Raw genomic sequence first — 21,271 nt, 5'->3', positions numbered from 1 at the left:
AAGCTCTGGATTTCAGGCATATCAGATTCAGATAAAGGTGGGGTTGAGGCAATGCAGAGAAAAAAGAATTAAATAAAAGTTCTCATATTGCAAGATGAGGTGCCTAACATGCCCACTTCCTTCCTTTGTCTGTCTCCCAAAAAGCGGGAGTTCTGGCTTGTACTCCTCAAGCAAAATCTAGGAATTCTTGCTGGGGAAACTGACTAGCCCAAAAGAAAATGCTTACAGATCCTGACATCTGGTCAACCTTCAACCTCCAAAAAATAATACCATATTAGAAAGAAGGGCAAGGAGAAGAGTGTGTTGGGGTGGAGGTGAAAAGGAAGGGGTTAGGTAGTGAAAGAGAGCTAAATCCTTAACTCCATTATCAAAAATCAACAGGAAATATCTAAAACTGAGAAATCAAGCATTAGCAGTATAAGAATGTTATTTAGAAAAAAAGGAGGTGAATACCAGAATATTGAGACGAAAATGTGCAAAGTGGTTGCCTTTCAGGAATGGGAACAGGGGACGAGGATGGATGGAATAGGAAGCTTTTGTTTATGTTATAGTACAGCATTTAAAGATCTATTTAAATATACTCTTTAAGAAATAAAAATTGCATTTCAAAATTTATTTTTAAAAAATCAAATAGTCAAATGAATAAGATTAAAAACAAATGTCTCCCCTGCACAGTCAACTCACACACGTGACCTTTCTCGGTAGGAGTAATGCATTTCTTTCCACTGTCCCCAAATGTAGAACCTTTCTCTCCTAAGCTCTGTCCACCTATGAGCCACCTCACCTTTCCTTTCCACCATGTGGCTCAAATGCTCCATTGTTACACAGCTATTGCTGATCACTGAAGGTTGAGATGTCATTCAGACTTTGCCTGCTCTGGGCAGAAGGGTCAAGACAGGCTCCAGCAACTCCAGGGTCCACTCTCTTTCAGGACTCTCCAGCCTCTAAGGCAGGTCTCAGGTCAGGTCTCCTTCCATGATAGACACCTGTTCCTCAGACTTCTATTTGCACTGCAGATGTGTTTTATCCTTGTGGGGCCAGGACCTGTGGATTAGGATATAAATCTAATTTACCTGGTGCCTTTTCACTGGCTCCCTGTGATAACCAGCTTCCAAGATGGCCGCCAGTGATCACTGTCTTCTGGTATTCATGCCTTTGTAGATCCCTCCCACCCTGAGTATCTTTGACCTTCACAACCAATAGGATATTGCAGAAATGATGGTGTGTGACTTCTAAGGTTAGGTTATAAGACATTAGGGCTTCTGTCTTGCATGTTTGGATCATGTACGTTGAGGGAAGCCAGCTGCCATACCATGACGACACTCAACCAACCCTACGGAGAGGCCTCCTGTTGACAGCTAACACTAACTTGGAAGCCAGCTGTCTTGGAAGTGAATCCTCCAGCCCCAGTGCAGCCTTCTGATGACTATAGCCCAGCTGACATCTTGACTGCAACTTCATGAGATATCCAAGCCAAAATACCCAGTGAAGACACTTCCCACAGAAACTGTGAGATAATGTTTATTGTTGTTTAAGCCACTAGTTTTTGAAGTAATTTGTTACACACTAATAGATAATTAATACAGCTTCAAACACTAATCTTCCTTATTTGTAATTCATACGCTCTGGACACACTGACCAGAGGTGTAAACAAAGTTATGTTTACCTATCTGTTTTTCAAATATCTTCTATGTGTCTAAAAGTATATGCTCGATGAGATGACAGATATAAACCTGAGTCAAAAAACACCCAGATTTGCAGCAACCCCAAATTTGGCAAGAAAGAGAGTTTCATTCAAAGACCAGCTATTCCATTCCATTTCTGTATTATCTTGGCAATTGAGTTAAGAGAGAACTGCAATTTAGAATTCCAAGTCTCTTCATCTGAAATGACAATTATACTCATGTCACAATAATATTGGATGAATATATGAAATGACTATTAAGATATATGAATTTAGGCTGGGCGCAGTGGCTCATGCCTGTAATCCCAGCACTTTGGGAGGCCGAAGCGGGAGGATCACGAGGTCAGGAGATCGAGACCATCCTGGTTAACATAGTGAAACCCCGTCTCTACTAAAAATACAAAAAATTAGCCGGGCGTGATGGCGGGCGCCTGTAGTCCCAGCTACTCGGGAGGCTGAGGCAGGAGAATGGCGTGAACCCAGGAGGCAGAGCTTGCAGTGAGCCAAGATCGCGCCACTGCACTCCAGCCTGGGAGATAGAGCAAGACTCCGTCCCAAAAAAAAAAAAAAGATATATGAATTTAGCAGCTGCTATGAGTCTTTATTAGGTAAAGGGTAAAAAAAAATATGTAACAAAATAGACTAATTTTTGCCCTGTATGATAAAACAAATAAAACAGAAAACATTCAATTATAATAGGTTTTGAGAAGTGCTATGCTTGAAATATCCTCCTAATACCCCTAACACGCTCACTTTTTTTTCATGACAGTGATCACTTTCTTTCTTTTTTTTTTTAGACGGAGTTTCGCTCTTGTTGCCCAGGCTGGAGTGCAATGGCACGATCTCAGCTCACTCCTGATCTCAGGTGATCCACCGGTCTCGGCCTCTCAAAATTCTGGGATTACAGGCATGAGCCACCACACTCGGCTGACAGTGATCACTTTCTAACAAACTATTAATATATATAGTCATGCATCACTTTGCAACAGAGATATGCTCTGAGAAATGTGTCATTAGGCAATTTCATCATAGTGCGAATATAAGAGTGTACTTACACAAATGTGGATGGCATAGCCTACTACCCACCTGTGCTATATGGTACAACCTATTGCTCCTAGGCTACAAACCTGTATGGCAGGTTAGTGTAGACAACTGCAATACAAAGGTAAATGTTTGTATATCTAAACATACCTAAACACAGGAGAGAAATTGTAAAAATATAGTATAAAAGATAAAAAATGGTACAGTGGAAAGTTTAAATGGAAAGTTTAAATGGAAAGTTTCATTCATGGTAATGAATGAAACTTGCAGAACTGGAAGTTGCTCTGAGTGAGTGAGTGGTGAGTGAATGCAAAGGCCTTGGACACTACTATATACTACTGTAGACTTTATAAACACTGTACACTTAGGCTACACTAAATTTATAAAATTATTTTTATTTCTTCGAATTGTTGAATTAGCCTTGGCTTACTATAACTTTGTTACTTTATAAGCTTTTCCATTTTTTTTTTTGAGACAGAGTCTCGCTCCATAACCCAGGCTGGAGTAATGGCACGATCTTGGCTCATTGTGACCTGTGCCTCCTGAGTTCAAGTGATTCTCCTGCCTCAGCCTCCCAAGTAGCTGGGATTACAGGAGTCTGCCACCACGCCCGGCTAATTTTTGTATTTTTAGTAGAGACGGGGTTTCACCATGTTGGTCAGCCTGGTCTCTAACTCTTGACCTCAGGTGATCCACCTGCCTTGGCCTCCCAAAGTGCTGGGATTACAGGAGTGAGCCACCATGTCCAGCCAGCTTTTCAATTTTTTAAAACTATTTGACTCTTAGCACATAGCTTAAAACACATTGTACAGCTGTACAAAAATATTTTCTTTCTTTATATCCTTATTCTATAAGCTATGTTCTTAAAATTCTTTTTTAACTTTTTGAATTTTCTTGTTAAAAATTAAGACACAAACACCCATTAGCCTAGGCCTACAGTGTCCAGGATCATTGGTATTGTCATTCACCTCCACATCTGGCCCCACTGGAAGATCTTCAGGGACAATAACACACATAGAGCTATCACATCCTATGACAACAATGCCTTCTTCTGGAATACCTCCTGAAGGACCTGAGGCTGTTTTACAGTTAATTTTTTTAAATAAATAGGCATATGCTCCAGACTAATGATAAATAGTATAGTAGGCACATGAACCAATAACATATTTATTATCATTACCAAGTATTATGTACTGTACATAATTTTACGTTATACTTTTATCTGACTGGCAGCAGAGTAGGTTTGTTTAAACCAGCATCACTGCAAACACGAGTGATGGTATTGTGCTACAGTGTTATATTGGCTAGAAAGTCACTAGGTGACAGGAATTTTACAGCAGGGGTCCTCAACCCCTGGGCCATGTACCAGTACCGGTACCGTACTGGTTCCTGGTTAGGAACCAAGCCACACAGCAGGAAGCGAGCAACAGATGAGCGAGCATTACCGCCTGAGCTCCACCTTCTGTCAGATCAGTGGTGGCATTACAACCTTACAGGAGTGTGAACCCTCTTTTGAACTGTGCATGTGAGGGATATAAGTTGCTTGCTCCTTATGAAAATCTAATGCCTGATGATTTGAGGTAAAACAGTTTCATCCTGAAACCATAACCCTCCCGTCCCCTGGTCCATGGAAAAATTGTCTTCCACAAAACCAGTCCCTAGCGCTAAAAAGGCTGGGGACCACTGTCTCACAGGACAACTGTCATATATGTATATAGTCCATACATATACGGCACATGAGTATAGTTTAATTATATATACTGTCCACCCACCCCCCACAACATAAACTCCAGGAAAACAAGGACTTATTTTTGTCTGTTTTTGATATTGATAGTAGGTGCTCAAAAATATGCTGATAAAATGGTTCAGTCATTATCAAAAACACTAGGACAATCAAAGATGAAAAACAGACATTACCACATGTATATATAAAAAATTGAAAGCAGGGACTCAGTTGTATACCCATGTTTGTAGCAGTGTCACTTGCAATTGCCAAAAGGTAGAAGCAGCCCAAGTATCCAATGATGAATAAACTGATAAACAAAATGTTTATCCATATATGACATACTTATTATTCGGCCTTAAAAAAGGAGGAAATTCCAATACATGCTAATATGGATGAATCTTGAGGACATTATGCTAAGTTAAATCAGGGTCACAAAAGGACAAACAACATATGATTCTGCTTATATGAAGTACCTAGAATAGTCAAATTCAGAGACAGAAAGTAGAATGGCAGATGCCATAGGCCGGGGGAAAGCGGGGGATAGAGAGTTATTGTTTGATAGGTACTGGGTTTCTGTTTTGCAAGAAGAAGAGTTCTGTGGATGGATGGTGGTGATATTGTACCATAACAATGTGAATGTACTTCATGTCACTGAACTGTACACTTAAATATGGTTTAGATGGTAAATTCTACGTTGTATATTTTACCACTGTTGAATATATATATATGTATACAGTTGGTCCTCCTTATCCACGGGTTCTGCATCCTCAGATTCAATCAGCCTCAGATAAAAAATATAGTTAGGCCTACGATAGTTGTGTCTGTACTGAACATGTACAGTACAGATTTTTTTCTTCTTATTCCCTAAACAATAAAGTGTAACAATGATTTACATAGTATTTACATTGTATTAGGTATTACAAATAATCTAGAGATGATTTAATGTATACAGAAGGATGTAGGGACTTGAGCATCTGTGCATTCTGGTATCCATGGAGGGGTCCTGAAACCAACCCCTCCTGGATATGAACCGTATATAGAATAAATGGGCTACTATTACTAATTTGGGGCTTTAACACTAGAAGAGAATAGGCCAGGCACAGTGGCTCACGCCTATAATCCCAGCACTTTGGGATGCTGAGGTGGGCAAATCACGATGTCAGGAGATCTAACACGGTGGCTAACACAGTGAAACCCAGTCTCTACTAAAAATACAAAAAATCAGCTGTGTGGTGGCACATCTGTAGTCCCAGCTACTCCGGAGGCTGAGGCAGAAGAATCGCTTGAACTCAGGAGGCAGAGGTTGCAGTGAGCCGAGACCGTGCCACTGCACTCCAGCCTGGGTGACAGGGCGAGACTCCGTCTCAAAAAACAAAACAAAACAAAACAACAACAACAAAAACTAGAAGAAAATAATATACCAGACAAGAATAACACAGAAATTGGCGGATATTTTGGAGTTCAAGTATTTTAAAGTCTTAAGGTTGAGTTTTGTTAAGTATGCATATTAAAAATAGAAGGATAATAGCAGAAACCAAAGTAGGGGAGAAAAAGGGATAAGGTGAATTTGCCCAATAAAAAAAGATATATGTGCAACTATTATATGTCACTCAAAAATGTTTAAGGCATAATAAATAGAAAATAAAACGTTTATACGAGCAATCATGATAAATGCCACTGAATTATACTCACCTATTAAAATAACAGTCAAACGGGATAAACGGATGTAAACCCAGCAATATGCTCCTCACAAGACACAGATCTGAAACATAAAGACACAAAGGGGTTAGAAAATGAAATTCTTAAGAAATACAATAAAACTTGAAAAGCAATATTATCAGACAAAAGCGAACCTGGACTAAAAGGCACTCACCAGGATAAAGAGGTATGTTTCTTAAGGTGGTAGACTGGAATTTTAGTCCAATTCCTCACCCCCTCTAATAGATTATATATTCATACTCTTTGGAAGGTAACTTTGCCCTCCAATTGTGGGCATAATTGATTTTAGGCTTAGCCATGTGACTTGTTCTGGTTAAGGCAATCTCTCTTGTGCTCCGGTGACCCATCATGAGCAGAGCATGCCCTGGCAATAAATGTGCTTTTGGCCTGAGATCCAGAAAGAACAGATGCGGAGCAGATCTTAACTCGTCGCGCAGCCTATCCACTCAGCCAAGCCCCACCTAGATCAGCTGAACACCGTCAACGCGCCAGCCTGTGAACAGGAGAATAAGGACTTGCTGTTGTATGGCATTGAGTTCAGGGGTGGTTTTTAGACATCATTATTATCATGGCAATAGCTAACTAATATACATAAAAGCAGCAAGTCGTAAGATAATAATGAACCTGAAAAGTTCACCAAGGAATACTGGAAAACTACAAATTGTAGGGTCAAGGACTACTAGGGTAAAAAAGACAGCAAAGGAGAGGAGTGGCCAACAGGGAGAGAGGACCAGTAAAAAACAAATAAGTGTTTTTCAAGTCGTTATCAACTATGCCAAATGCTACAGAGAAGCCAGCTCAAGACAAGAACTACTAGACATATTACAATCACGCACACTTCGCCACGCTCACACTCACTAGAGCCTTAATCACAATCACACACATATCACACATTTCATCATAATCGCGCGCAACCAAACATCACAATCACCCCATCACAATCATTCGTGCCGTCACACTCACACACACAACCACACACCCACACTAACTCCCTTCACAGTTTTCTGTCCCAACAACTGCAACCACTTACCAGTAGCGTACCCTGAGCACTCCCCACTGCCGCTACTCGGGACACTCTGGGCCTAAGTGGCTCCGTGTCCCGTCAGCCGCGAGTCCCTTGCTCGCCCCCTGCAGCGGGGACTCGGCAGCGTCACCTGCCGGAAACACCCGAATGTTCATCCCGCGCGCAGTTTCTGAGATTCTGGGTGAAGGGGACCCACAGATAGGTGTGGAACAGACGCCTAAAGCCCCGAACCATCCCTCCGCGTCCGCGACGTTTCCGAGGACAACACCTCCCAGCAGGCCCCGCGGCCCCACTCAACATCCGGCCAGAACACGTCTGCGTTTCCTGTGTGAGAGTGAGGCGTGGGCCAGGTTCCCGGGGAGGCTCATCTCCATTGCCCAGCGCTACAGCCACCCGCAACTCTGAGGCTCAGCTGGATGTTGAGAGTTGAGGGAGCAGCCGTTTCGGGTGGGCCCAGGCGAGGAGCTGACAGGAATCGGCGTGGGTCCCGCTCTGGACTACATTTCCCAGAGGGCCTGGTGGCCTGCCACTTTTCTCGCAGGAATTCGAACGTTTCGTCACTCCTGGCGGGACTCTTAGATCTGGGAGGTGAGATATTTTGGTCCCCGGGAGAACTGGCTCAGGTCTGCAAGTTCCCATCCGGGATGACTGGAAAGGGCTTAGTTGAGGATACCGAAGGCTGGTGGGGAGCTGGCGCCTTGGGCCCGTGTGGGCAGAGCTGCCTGAAGGGGGAGGTTGTGTTTGGGAGGCCAAGGCGGGCGGATCACGAGGTCAAGAGATCGAGACCATCCTGGCCAACATGGTGACACCCCATCTCTACTAGAAATACAAAAATTAGCTGGGCTTGGTGGCGCGCGCCGGTAGTCCCAGATACTAGGAGGCTGAGGCAGGAGAATCACTTGAACCCGGGAGGCGGAGGTTGCTGTGAGCCGAGATCGCGCCACTGCACTCCAGCCTGGCGACAGAGCGAGACTCTGTCCCCACCCCTCCAAAAAAAAGGGGAGGCTGTGGAATTGTCTGGGAGATAATAACACTGCGGCTTATGTGCGGATATGGGATACCTGTCACTGGAGGGGTTGTGGCTGTGTGTACCCGTGGTGATGTGTGATTGTGACTGCGACAGTGTGGGGTGCCTACGATTGTGCAGCTGTAATTGTGTGTTTCCTATGGTGTGTATGTGATTGTAACTGTGTTGCCGTGTGTGGCTCCGTGTGTGCAGGTGAGACGTGCATGTCGCCTTGATTTAAGTGTGACTGTCCCTAACTGTATGTGGCATTCTGTGTATGAGTATGAGGTCCCGTCAACTGTGCGATTGTGACTCCAGAGCTCTGTCTCTAGGAAACCTCTCTGAGGTCTGGTGGTCAGATTCGAACCCTGGACAGCAGTGAACACAGCCTTTCCCCTGAGCCACTGGAATTGGACAGGATGCCCCATTCTACTCGGATCTCCATTCCCCATGTGTGGTGGGTAATGGGGCTGGGGAAGACCGCTTACTTGACTAATTTGGGTACCAAGAAAAACCTGGTGTCTCACAGTTACTCTTCCCTCTCCCAATTTTACCTTTCTCCAGGTGTCACCAAGAAGAGGCGGAAAGAATGCATGATGAACTTCTACAAGCAGTATCCAAGGTGTGTTGGGGTTTCTTCTTTTTCTTCTGAAAATTCTTGCTTAATAAAGGAATGTCATTTAATTCTAGGTCCCTATAATTTTCCCATCACAGAAAAGGATGGTTGCTCCACTTATGCTTGCTGAATTTTCTTCTCAAATATTTATTATGATTTAAAAATAAAAGGATGATTAGTTTAGAGATCTCAAAAATACAGCATTACCAGGAAAAAATAAAATTTGACGACTCAGATAACTAGTGTTAATATTTTAATGTGTTTTCATTATTGGTCAAGAACCAAATTTTGTTTCATTTGCCATTTGATGTTTACATTTTTACAAAAAAAGTGTCAAAAATATGATCCCACGTCATCATTTTCAAATTCTCTAACATTGCTGTCAGTTGCCTGTCGATATTTTCTGCATGATCAAACATACTAGCTCCTTAGTTTTCTTTGGAGATGTCTTTCCTATAGTCCTCACTTCTTATGTTCCTAGATGCTGTTCTCTCAGTCTGCTGCTGGATGGTGTTCTAGGATTTGCCTTTTATAATTATACTGGCACTTTCATCACCATTTTCATGTTAGTTTTCCAGTGTCTTAATATAGTACCTTTTCTTTTTCCTAATTTACTCCCTAGTTTTGATGGAACATGTAGCCCAGTAGCTTCCTAAGAAAAGCCACATTGGAAATACTTTTATCATTCCCTGCAGATTTCAAATTGTCTTGATTTAATCTTCATAGTGGCTTAGTAATCTGATTGGAGATAGAATTCTATTTCAGAATTTATTTTCCTTTATAATATTAAAGGAATTACTTGTATTTTTTCTTGTTTCAAATGATGCTATTGAGAAGTCTATTGCCATTCTGATTCCTGAAAACTTATGTGATCTGTCTTTTCTTCCTAGAAGCTTTTAGAAACTTTCATTTTTTTTTTTTTTTTTTTTTTTTTTTGAGACTGAGTCTCGCTCTGTCACCCAGGCTGGAGTGCGGTGGCCGGATCTCAGCTCACTGCAAGCTCCGCCTCCCGGGTTCACGCCATTCTCCTGCCTCAGCCTCCGGAATAGCTGGGACTACAGGCGCCCGCCACCTCGCCCGGCTAGTTTTTTGTATTTTTTTTTAGTAGAGACGGGGTTTCACCGGGTTGGCCAGGATGGTCTTGATCTCCTGACCTCGTGATCCGCCCGTCTCGGCCTCCCAAAGTGCTGGGATTACAGGCTTGAGCCACCGCGCCCGGCCCGAAACTTTCATTTTTGTTTTGCCCTGATATTCTGAATTTTTACTCCAAGTATTATGAGATGTGTTTGAAAGCTCCTCCCATTTTCCTGTCTCTTGGGGCATAAAGGGAAAGTGGGGAGGGGGAAGAAACTCACTAATTGAACTGAATGCATGCTGTTTCCTATCACTGGAAAAGTCCAGCCTACTTGTACATCCCTTTGTACACAGGACATATATCTTCTGATATGATAGGATTCACCCCCTTTAATTTTGCTTACTCTGTCCTTTCTTGCCACCTCTACCACCATCTTTTTCTTTTCTCCTTCCATTGTGAAAGCATGTTTGTTGTTTCAGGGGTCAGTGATGTTCAGGGATGTGTCCATAGACTTCTCTCAAGAGGAATGGGAATGCCTGGACTCTGGTCAGATGAATTTATACAAAGAAGTAATGTTGGAGAATTTCAGCAACCTGGTTTCAGTGGGTAAGGATAACTATTCCCCAAAATTCAGAGTCTGCCCTTGTAAATGTCTCCTTTCTCCACTGTGAATTATTTGCTTCATGTAACCAGCTGAATTTCTGCTCCCTCTTCCCTAAGGAATGGTTTGAGTTGAAATAGAATGGAAGAGTTGGAAGTGGGCAGCTCCAATGGGCTGCGGCTGAAGCTTCATCTTCTCCATCTTTCTCTGGTCCTTCTTGTAATGTCCCCTCTTCTTTGATCACTAAGGGACTCGATCTGATTTCTGGGGAGCCCAGAGCATAACCATGTCCCATGTCTTTTCTTGTGAGCAGGACTTTCCAATTCTAAGCCAGCTGTGATCTCCTTATTGGAACAAGGAAAAGAGCCCTGGATGGTTGACAGAGAGCTGACTAGAGGCCTGTGTTCAGGTAAGTAAGAGATGATGGCTCAGGAGCAGGGCTATGAAGAGATATACTTCTGAGATGTTATCAGGAAGCTCCCTTTAAAGGCCCGAAGCCTCTTCCATATAAGGTATCCCACTTTTTTTTTTCTCATACTTTCTCTCTAGTCCAATATAGTAAGTACCTCCCTGGCTATAATTATGCTATAATTATTCTATCCACATGTTAGGTTTCATTCCTTCCTATGATACGCTATGTTTAGAATTGTATAACAGTAGACACTCCTACCCTAAGAAATAGATGTGTGTAAGTGCGTGTGTGTGTCTTTTTCTTTCCCTGTACTTGTTTTCATTTTCTCTACTTTCAGCTATTTAACGTCTTTGACCAGTTCATTCTGGATTTAATAGCTCATTCTTTCATTTATCAAACATTTGATTATTTCTTACTTTAAAAGAAATTGAAGGATAACATACACACATAAAACTACATGACTATGAGTGCATAGCATGGTGAAATTGAGAATGGTGAAACCACTACTAGGACAATAAGTGGAACATTACTAGCACCTCAGAACCCCTTCTCTGCCTCTTCCCAATCATCAGCCTCTTTTTCCTCTCCCAAAATAAATACCATCCTGATATTTAGCACCAGGGATTCGTTTTGCCTATTTCTGAACTTTATGTAGATGCAGTTGCACAGTATTTAGTCTTTTGCCTTTGGCTTTTTTTGCTCAACATGTTGTTTATGTGACATATCTATGGTGCTGCATATATCTAGTGTTAGTTCATTCTTACTGGCTATGTTGTATTTCACTCTATGAATATACACATATATATTATTTATTTATTTATTTATTTATTTTTTGAGATGGAGTCTTGCTCTGTTGCCCAGGCTGGAGTACAGTAGTGTGATCTCGGCTCATTGCAACCTCTGCCTCCTGGGTTCAAGCGATTCTTTTGCCTCAGCCCCCCGAGTAGCTGGGACTACAGGCCTGTGCCACCACGCCCAGCTAATTTTTTGTATTTTCAGTAAAGACAGGGTTTCAACATGTTGGCCAGGCTGGTGTCAAACTCCTAACCTCAGGTGATCCACCTGCCTCGACCTCGCAAAGTGCTGGGATTACAGGCGTGAGCCACTGCGTCCTGCTTCATTCTATGAATATATTTTAAATTATGCTTTATATATTATTAATTACTATAAGTGACCTTTCTACTGTTGACAGCTGGTTTGTTTGCAGTTTTTAGCTATTACACATAATGCTGCTGTGAACGTTCCTGTGTATAACTTTTGGCAAATGTACGTACACATTTCTTTTAGGCATATACATAGGAGTGGAATTACTGAGCAATAGGATATATGTGTTTTCAACATTAATAAAGATACCAATTTTCCAAAGTAGTTATACCAATTTGCAGTTCTAGTAGCAGTATGAAGGTTGCCATTGCTCTGTATTCTTACATTCTTACCAGTTATTATTGCCAGGCCCTTTAATTTTAGTTATTCTGCTGTGTGTGTTCTCTGACATGCCTGTTTAAGTTTCTTGGCTAAACTTAGTCGGTTGTCTATCTTTTTCCTGTTGCTTTCTTTTTTTTTTTTTTTTTTTTGAGTTTGACAAATTTGTTGGTACTTTAGTAAAGACATTCATCTCAGTCATTTCTCTCTCCCAGCTTGACCTTAGGTTAATATTTCATTTGGTTCAAGAAAATAATACGTAGGAGAGGTATGTTATTTTAACAAACGGGAAAATGGACAAAAAATGGATAGTTTGCCTACATTAAAGTAAGTTAAATTCATGTATCTTGATATAATTAAATCATGTAAGAACTAAGAGTTCTATATACATTTCCATCGTTTTACTTGGGCTTATTCTAAACTTAAATGCTAGTGAACAAAATGTTAGGAATATACGCAGGCTGCTTCTCTGGAGTTATTACCAACTAAAAGACCTCAGCAAGCAGTTGCCACCAGTAAAACAATCTGAAGTTGCTTCCAAATATAATATTGTAGGAGTTTTCAAGGAAATTTTTATACTGTATGCTTCTTTTGTCTGTGACTATGCTTTTAAAGATGTGTTTAACTGTCACATTTTTTTAAAAGTTCATATACAATACAAAAATACAAAACAGACACCCTACAATACACAAATCTAACAAAGTACATGTGGTGAGATTCCAAAAAATGTTTGAAGATGCATTTTCTTTCCTTCAATTTCAGTATCTAAAATGTGCTTTTTCAGAGGCCGTTGGTCAATATGTACGCATTTAAAATAAACCATACAATTTTACTAGTAAGAAAGCCGATAGTTCAATTCAAATTGGAGTTCACAAGTTAGTAATTTAAATCCTTAGACAAGGTTACAGAAAGTGCATCTTCTTATTTTCCATCTTCATACAATTTTTTTTTTTTTTTGGTGTTTATACCTTTTAAAAACTAAAAACAGCCAAATATTTAAACAATATGTAAATTTAAATTTTTGGTGGTGGTTTGTGTTTTAAAAGAAACAGCCTCCTTATGATTTGCCTCAAGTTCTGGTGGAAATGCTTAAAGGAACTAGCTAATAAACAAAAAACAAGAGAAGCACATTCAAAATACTGATTTACTTTGGTAGCAAATGGTTTTTCTTTGAAGACTAATGAAGATAGACAAGACCCATTAAGGTGAAGTGGACTATTTCAAATATTCAACAGTTTACATTAAAAAAAAAAAAAATTCTTTTAGGAGCTAAGCATCTGTATCCACTGATAGCAATGCAATACCTAGTTTATGATGACTTGAAACAAAACAAATGCTCATAAGGAAAAAAGCTGTATTTTATCTAAATTTATTTTCAGTGAATAGTTCAGTAACATTTTCCTCCCAATACAATACTCCCTCTCTTTATAAGGCTGTTCCTGGGAGCCAAACAAGTTTAGGTAATAAGGAGTTAAGAGAGTAACTGCTTGCAGTTTTAAATAGACAATAACTTTTTGCTTCCCTCTTAATGTGCTAATAGTTGTGTCTAAAAAAATATGCAATTCTTAAAAAGGTACCATTTCTGATTTCTTTATTATCTGTAACCTTTGGAAACTAATCACATGAAACTACAAAACTAGCAAATGTCTTGAAATCTGTATATAACACATAAATTACCTCTAATTTCAAACTCTCATTTATTAGTGTACCCCTCAATCTTTTAAAAAAATGAAAAAGAAAAAAAAAGCAGCTCCAAAGATAGTCTTATACCATTCTTTAAAAAAAGAAACTGTTCCTTTTAACTTTACACCTACCCCACACCCCAATTTCAAAACATCATTTAATTGTCTTGGTCATGGACATTTCCAAGATGAGATTTTATATTTCGCTCCCACAGCTTCTAGTTATCAGAAAACCCATGTTTTCCTTTACTGAAGGAGTTTGGTCCAGCTGATGCTGGTGTATCCCTTCCAATATTCTTCATCCTCATCTTTGCTTCTGGAGGCATTTCCTCTGGTTCACTATCTTCATCTTCATTAAAAGCTGCGGCTACTGAAAGAGTTTTTGGAGTAAGAGTTGGAACAGTTTCTTTAGGCTTACTTGATCCAAGTTTGATGGATATGGCTGATGCTTTCTTTGTCGTCTGACTACCTATGGCAAATCCAAACTTGGAAATCTTTGTAGGCTTTGTTGGGAGGTCGGCGGCTTCTTTTTCAGCTGATCGCTTCTCAGCGCTGCGACTGGAACTTTCCCCTCCGTTACTCCGGCGGCTCCAGCTCGCTGCAACTTTTCAGGCTTCTCCTCTCCCGCCTTCCCGTCCGCCATTTTCCCCCTCCTGTTGCTTTCAAAGAATTCTTTTTATATTCTATGTATCAGGCCTGTGTTTGGTTATACATGATGTAAATATCTCCCACCACTTTATATTTTGTCTTTTACTCTTTTAATGGTATCTTTTGATGAACAGAAGTTAATTAATTTTAATGTGGTCACAGTTACCTTTTTCTGTATAGTGTTGCTTTTTTGTGTCCTGGGTAGGAATCATTGCCTACCCTAAGGTCATGAAGATATTTCCTATGTTATATTCTAGTAGCTTTATTGTTTTACTTTTTCCATTTAGATCTACTTTTCTGAAGTTGGAATTTGTATGTGTTGTGAGGTAGGGGTCAAATTTCATTTTTTTTCCATGTGAATATCCAGTTGACTTCTCAGTGTTTATTGAGATGACTGTCCTTTTCCCATTCTCTATAGGACTACCTTTGTCATAAATCCTGTATTCCTATTTCTGTGAGTCTGTCTCTGAATTCTGTTCCTTTGGCTTATTTGTCTATCCTTGTGCCAATAGCACACTGTATTAATACTGTAGCATGTAATAAATCTTATCTGGTAGAGCAAGTTCTCCTACTGCTTCTTAGTCCTTTGCATTTTCATTGTAAATTCTAGAATTAGGCCAGGCACGGTGGCTCATGCCTGTAATTCCAGCACTTTGGGAGGCCGAGGTGGGTGGATAACCTGAGGTCAGGAGTTTGAGACCAGCCTGGGCAACATGGTGAAACCCCATCTTTACTAACAATATAAAAATTAGCCAGGCGTGGTGGCGGGCACCTGTAATCCCAGCTACTCAGGAGGCTGAGAGAGGAGAATCGCTTGAACCCGGGAGGCGGAGGTTGCAGGGAGCCGAGATCGCACCATTGCTCTCCAACCTGGGGGACGAGCAAATCTTGGTCTCAAAGAAAAAAAAAAAGTTAGAATTAGCTTATATAGAGTCATTTGAAACTTAAAATGGCAAGTTATACTTTGCATGAGAATATTAATATCAGTTTATGGAGAATTAAGATTTTTAAATAGAAAGTCTTGTAAAAATGTTTGACTTTTTAATTTTGTACACTAATCTGCTAGGTGCTGTACAGTTTAGAAAATAAGTAGGCTTATTAAGAAACTTGTTATCTAATGCAGGAGCTAGAACATTGCTGTAAATAATTTCTACAGAATAAGATTCATCAATGAGAAGATCAAACAGGAAGCTCAGAAGAAAGTTGTAAAACAGTCAAAAAATATGGAAGTGGAAATTCATCCAAGTAGAAGTTAATGGTTGGAGCCCTAGAAGTAGATGTTGTTACCTATAGAGTTAGCGTTGGAAATAGAAGATCCACGCCTCCCTTGAGAAAGAATTCTAGATTTAACGAAGCTCTAGGAACCTAGGGAGGAGTTTGTGAATCTTCACTTTTTCCCAGTTATCAGTTGATCTTAGCTGCTTTTAAGTATTTTATTTCTGTCTCGTAGCACTTTTCCTCCCTACCAACTTGCTAATTCACCCCCTTCTTAATCTTACCTTAACCTTGTACCTTTCTACTTGAAAGGTGGTCTCTGTTTATTCCTTTTTCATTTTAAAATAATTAATTTAATTTTCATTAAAGTAATATATTTACAGAGTTTGAAATCACAGTGTTATAAAGCTTATACTGAAAAACAGCAGCCCAGGCCAGGCGCAGTGGCTCACACCTGTAAACATAGCACTTGGGAGACTGAGGCGGGCGGATCACTTGAAGTCAGGAGTTTGAAACCAGCCTGGCCAAGGTGGCAAAACCCCATCTCTACTAAAAATAAAAAAATTAACTGGGCATAGTGGCAGGCGCCCGTAGTCCCAGCTACTTGGGAGGCTGAGGCAAGAGAATCGCTTGAACCCAGGAGGTGGAAGTTGCAGTGAGCTGAGATCATGCAGCTGCACTCCAGCCTGGGAAACAGAGTGAGACTCCATCTCAAAAAAAGAGAAAAAAGAAAAACAGCAGCCTGCTTTTTCATGTATACATTCCTACCCTGACTGCCCCGGTCCCTCTCATCAAAGACAATACATTTTCAACTCTTACTTTCATTCTTCTGATACCTAACTTCAATTTTTGCATAGTATGTTTGTTTTGTCATTTTGTGATACATCAAACTGTAAAAGTATTTCCTGATGTCTTGTTCTGATAGTTGAGGGCTGGTCTCTGGTAATCACCATATGTATCTTGACTATAGCAATATTCATAGTTTATATCCTGATTACACAAATGTTGTTATAACTTTCCTGTTACCTACTTAATGTGCATCCCCATTTGTGTTATGCCTTATGTTTATTTGTATTGTAGTTTGTACTTTCTATTTTGACATCTTTGCTTAATAATAGTCACTTAGGAATGTTTTTACATACTCTTCCCAAGTTCAAATACTGAATTGAAAATAAACCCATCAAAACTGAGATGTCTTTTTTATGTATCAGTTTTACATTTTGGAACAACTAGTTTTTTAAAGACAAAACTATTGTTATTATTATTTTTTTTTTTAGACAGAGTTTTACTCTTGTTGCCCAGGCTGGAGTGCAGTGGTACAATCTCAGCTCACTGCAACCTCTGCCTTCCAGGTTCAAGTGATTCTCCTGCCTCAGCCTCCCGAGTAGCTGGGATTACAGGCACCTGTCACCATGCCCGGCTAATTTTTTTATTTTTAGTAGAGACAGGGTTTCACTGTTGGCCAGGATGGTCTCGAATTCCTGACTTCAGGTGTTCCACCCGCCTTGGCCTCCCAAAGCACTGGTTTTACAGGTGTGAGCCACCATGCCTGACCTGTAATTTCCTTGATAACAAAAGCATATCTATTACATTTCTGTTATGATTATTCCCAGATAGTCTCAGCTACTCAAATTATAATGTTTAATCACAGAAAAATGTGGGAGGTAGGTAATTTAGAACTGTGATACATAAACATTTTAACGGACTCCTAAGTTCATGTGATACCACTCCCCCAATAGCCACCCACGTTCCTTATAAGCCTTTATAAAAAGGACAGAAATGTCTTTTTGCACATTTGTGCCCTGCACATACCATAACTAAAGTTAGCCTTGACCCAAATACAAAACAAAAAAACCCCATGTATTTATTTACATTACCCAAAGGTATAGCATCCTCTAACATAAAAAACAAGGCATACATATGAAATAATAATGGCATATATGTTAAAACTATTCTTGGGAATCAGTGTTTTAATACCTTATGTTAGAAGTCATCCAGGTTTTCGAGGATTATCTATTAATTTTTCTTAATTCCATTGTCTTAAAGTTAACTAAAAATCTTGACTATTATATTTAAACTGACACACTACAGAGCAACACAGTTACTTTTTTCTTCTTCTTTTTTTTTTTTTTTTTGAGACAGAGATTTTCTCTGTCGCCCAGGCTGGAGTGCAATGGCGTGATCTCGGCTCACTGCAACCGCCGCCTCCCAGGTTCAAGCGATTTTCCTGTCCCAGTTTCCTGAGTAGCTGGGATTACAGGCATGCGCCACCATGCCCAGCTAATTTTTGTATTTTTAGTAGAGACGAGGTTTCACCATGTTGCCCAGGCTGGTCTCTAACTCCTGACCTCAAGTGATCCACCTGCCTCGGCCTCCCAAAGTGCTGGAATTATAGGCGTGAGCCTCCGCACCGATTTGGTTTAACACATAATTGTATAGTTTTTATTATTTTATTTTATTTTATTTTATTTTGAGACACAGTCTGGCTCTGTTGCCCAGGCTGGAGTGTAGTGGTGCATCTTGGCTCACTGCAACCTCCCACGCACCCACCTCTCCCAGGCTCAAGTGACCCTCCCACCTCGGCGTCCCTAGTAGCTGGGACTACAGGTACACGGCACCATGACCGGCTAATTTTTGTATTTTTTGTGGAGATGGGATTTTGCCATGTTGCCCAGGCTGGTCTTGAACTCCTGAGCTCAAGTAATCCGCCTGCCTTGGCCTCCCAAAGTGCTGGGATTACAGGCGTGAGCCATAGCATCCAGCCTAGTTTTTATAATCTTAAAATTTACATTTTGCACTGATAAAATCAGGAGGAAGATATATAGTTATTTTTAAACCAGAATTATTAAGCCAGTCTTTTTAAAAATTTGTTTTTGAGCTAGCAGTTCTTGTGAGGTTGTGGCGTTATTTTTGCGGGGGAGGGGGGAATTTGTTTTGTTTGCAATTTTATAATTAGTTTATGTATTTGACGATCAGTGAGTGATTAGTTCTCATCCCATTGACTGTCTGTAGATTTTTGAAAGATGTAACAGGTACATAGGTAACCAAAGTATAGAGCTTATTTGGTGAATTGTCATCCCCATTACGTTTTCTGGACAACCTCACACGGATTCGTTATGGGACATTCCGAATTCGTTATGGGACATTCCGGATTTGTTATGGGACATTCCTGATTCCTTTGGTCCAGGCAGCTTTGTTGAGCCTGGTATCAATGCGCACATCTGGAGTTCCTGTCTCCCTCATGGCAAATTTCTGAATCTCTTTGAGTGCCCAAGGGCACACTTCTTGAAGCCCACTCCATGGATGCGCTTGTGCATATTGATGGTGTACTTTCGGGTCACCACCTTGTTCATTGCAGAACGGCCCTTTTTTCTTCTCGCCACCCTTCTTTGCGGGAACCATTCTGCCAGGTCCAAGTTGGAAAGGCTTGTTTTTTTTTTTAAGCCTAGCACATTCAAACTTTTAGAAGTTTTCTGTGACTATCTTTGCACTACAGTCACACACCTGAATAGCCCACAAAGCTGAAAATATTTGCTATCTTACTCTTTATAAAAAAGTTGCCTAACCCCTGCTGTCTATGAACCAGAGTAGCGCTCCTTTAATTTTTTTGTTTTATTTTCAGCTTTATTAAGGTATAATTCACATACCATACAGTTCACCCATATAAAATGTACAATTTAGTGACTTTTAATATAATAGAGTTGTATAAACATCACCATAATCAATTTTAGAACATTTTTATCACCTCAGAAAAACCCCTGTACACTCTAGCTGTTACTCCCACCCCTCTCCAGCCCCACGCAACCATGAGTTGATTTTCTCTATGGATTTGCCTATTCTGGACATTTCATATAAATGGAATTGTACAATATGTGGTCTTCTGCAAATTCCCTGTTTCATAACTTAATGCTCTTCAAGGCTCATCCATGTTGTAGCATGTATCAGTATTTCATTTCTTTTTATTGCCAAATACTATTCCATTTTATGGATATACCACATTTATCCATTGATCAGTTGATGGACATTTGGGTTTCCTCTTTTAGGCTATTTTGAATAATGTTGTATGAACATGTCTGTAAGTTTTTGTGTGGACATAAGCTTTCAGTTCTTTCAGGTTTCTACCCAGGAGTACAATTGCTGGGTCATATCATAACTCTGTGTTTAGCTATTTGAGGAACTGCTAGACTCTTTTCCAAAATGGCTACACCATTTTACATGCCCACCAGCAGTGTATGATGGTTCCAGTTTCTCCACATCATTTGCTAACACTTGTTATCTTTTTTTTTTTTTTTTAGACAGTCTTGCTCTGTTGCCCAGGCTAGGCAACAATGTCAGTTCACTGCAACCTCTACCTCCTGTGTTCAAGCAATTCTCTTGCCTCAGTCTCCTGAGTAGCTGGGATTATAGGCTTATGCTACCACATCCAGCTAATTTTTGTATTTTGGTAGAGACGATGTTTCACCATGTTGGCCAGGCAGGTCTTGAACTCCTGACTTCAAGTGATCCACCTGCCTCAGCCCTCCAAAGTGCTGGGATTACAGGAGCGAGCCACCACACCTGGTCTGTGTTTTTATTTATTTATTAATCTTTATTTTTAATTTTTTGGGTACACAGTAGGTATGTATATCTATGGGTTACATGAGATATTTTGATACAGGCATGCAATGCTCATATCAGAGGAAATGCGATATCCATCACCTCAAGCATTTATCCTTTGTGTTACAATCTAATTGTACTCTTAGTTTTTAGGTTTTTTTGTTTTGTTTTGTTTTGTTTTTTAAGATGGAGTCTCACTCTGTCACCCAGGCTGAAGTGCAGTGGTGTGATCTCTGCTCACTGCAACTTCTGCCTCCCGGGTACAAGTGATTCTCATGCGTCAGCCTCCCAAGTAGCTGGGACTACAGGCATGTACCACCACACCCAGCTAATCTGTGTGTGTGTGTGTGTGTGTGTGTGTGTGTGTGTGTGTGTGTGTTTAGTAGAGATGGAGTTTTACCATGTTGGCCAGGCTGGTCTTCAACTCCTGACCTCAAGTGATCCACCCACCTCAGCCTCCCAAAATGCTGGGATTACAGACATGAGCCATCATGCCCGGCCTCTTTTAGTTATTTTTAAATGTTCAATTAAATTATTTTTGACTACAGTCACCCTGTTTTGCTAGCAAATACTGTTACTCTTTTTTATATGTGTTTAAACAATTTTTTTTTTGTATATGAATCTTTTTTAAAAATTATTGTATAAATTCTAGGTGTACAACATGAAGTTCTGATACACATACATATTGAAATAATTACTGTAGTTAAGCAGGTCATATCAAATAACTATAATTTTTTTCTTTCTTTTTTTGTTTAGGGTAAGAGTACTTAAAACCTACTTTCCTGACAAATTTCTAGTATACAA

At 40.2% G+C, this 21,271-nt stretch overlaps 2 protein-coding genes and 1 pseudogene across 8 annotated transcripts in view; 1 reads left to right on the top strand and 2 right to left on the bottom strand.

Moving 5' to 3' along the window:
- LOC105495442 (zinc finger protein 568) overlaps window positions 1–7,460 on the bottom strand; it is a 33,002-nt gene extending 25,542 nt beyond the window's left edge. The window contains exons 1-4 of one of the 5 annotated variants that reach the window (XM_011765011.3): window positions 7,201–7,324; window positions 6,325–6,663; window positions 6,144–6,213; window positions 785–1,044 (exon numbers count right to left, since the gene is read on the bottom strand). In XM_011765011.3, the coding sequence (XP_011763313.2) occupies window positions 785–860 (76 nt within the window). In that variant the 5' untranslated portion in view covers window positions 861–1,044; window positions 6,144–6,213; window positions 6,325–6,663; window positions 7,201–7,324. The other 4 variants (XM_011765010.2, XM_011765014.3, XM_011765013.2 and 1 more) reach the window with 4 other exon arrangements.
- A 66-nt stretch (window positions 7,461–7,526) lies between these two features.
- Window positions 7,527–21,271, top strand: part of LOC105495453 (zinc finger protein 829) — a 32,679-nt gene continuing 18,934 nt past the window's right edge. For 2 of the 3 annotated variants that reach the window (XM_071086508.1, XM_011765040.3), the window contains exons 1-5: window positions 7,527–7,782; window positions 8,533–8,657; window positions 8,765–8,822; window positions 10,371–10,497; window positions 10,806–10,901. In XM_071086508.1, the coding sequence (XP_070942609.1) occupies window positions 8,620–8,657; window positions 8,765–8,822; window positions 10,371–10,497; window positions 10,806–10,901 (319 nt within the window). In that variant the 5' untranslated portion in view covers window positions 7,527–7,782; window positions 8,533–8,619. The remainder of the gene's footprint in view (window positions 7,783–8,532; window positions 8,658–8,764; window positions 8,823–10,370; window positions 10,498–10,805; window positions 10,902–21,271) is intronic. The other variant, XM_024797176.2, reaches the window with a different exon arrangement.
- LOC112429137 (PEST proteolytic signal-containing nuclear protein pseudogene) lies at window positions 12,455–15,500 on the bottom strand (annotated as a pseudogene).

The sequence above is a fragment of the Macaca nemestrina genome, chromosome 20, assembly GCF_043159975.1.
Source record: "Macaca nemestrina isolate mMacNem1 chromosome 20, mMacNem.hap1, whole genome shotgun sequence".
Lineage (NCBI taxonomy): Eukaryota > Metazoa > Chordata > Mammalia > Primates > Cercopithecidae > Macaca > Macaca nemestrina.
Note: the sequence above shows the minus strand (reverse complement) of the source record. Positions and strands in the feature narration are given on the sequence as shown.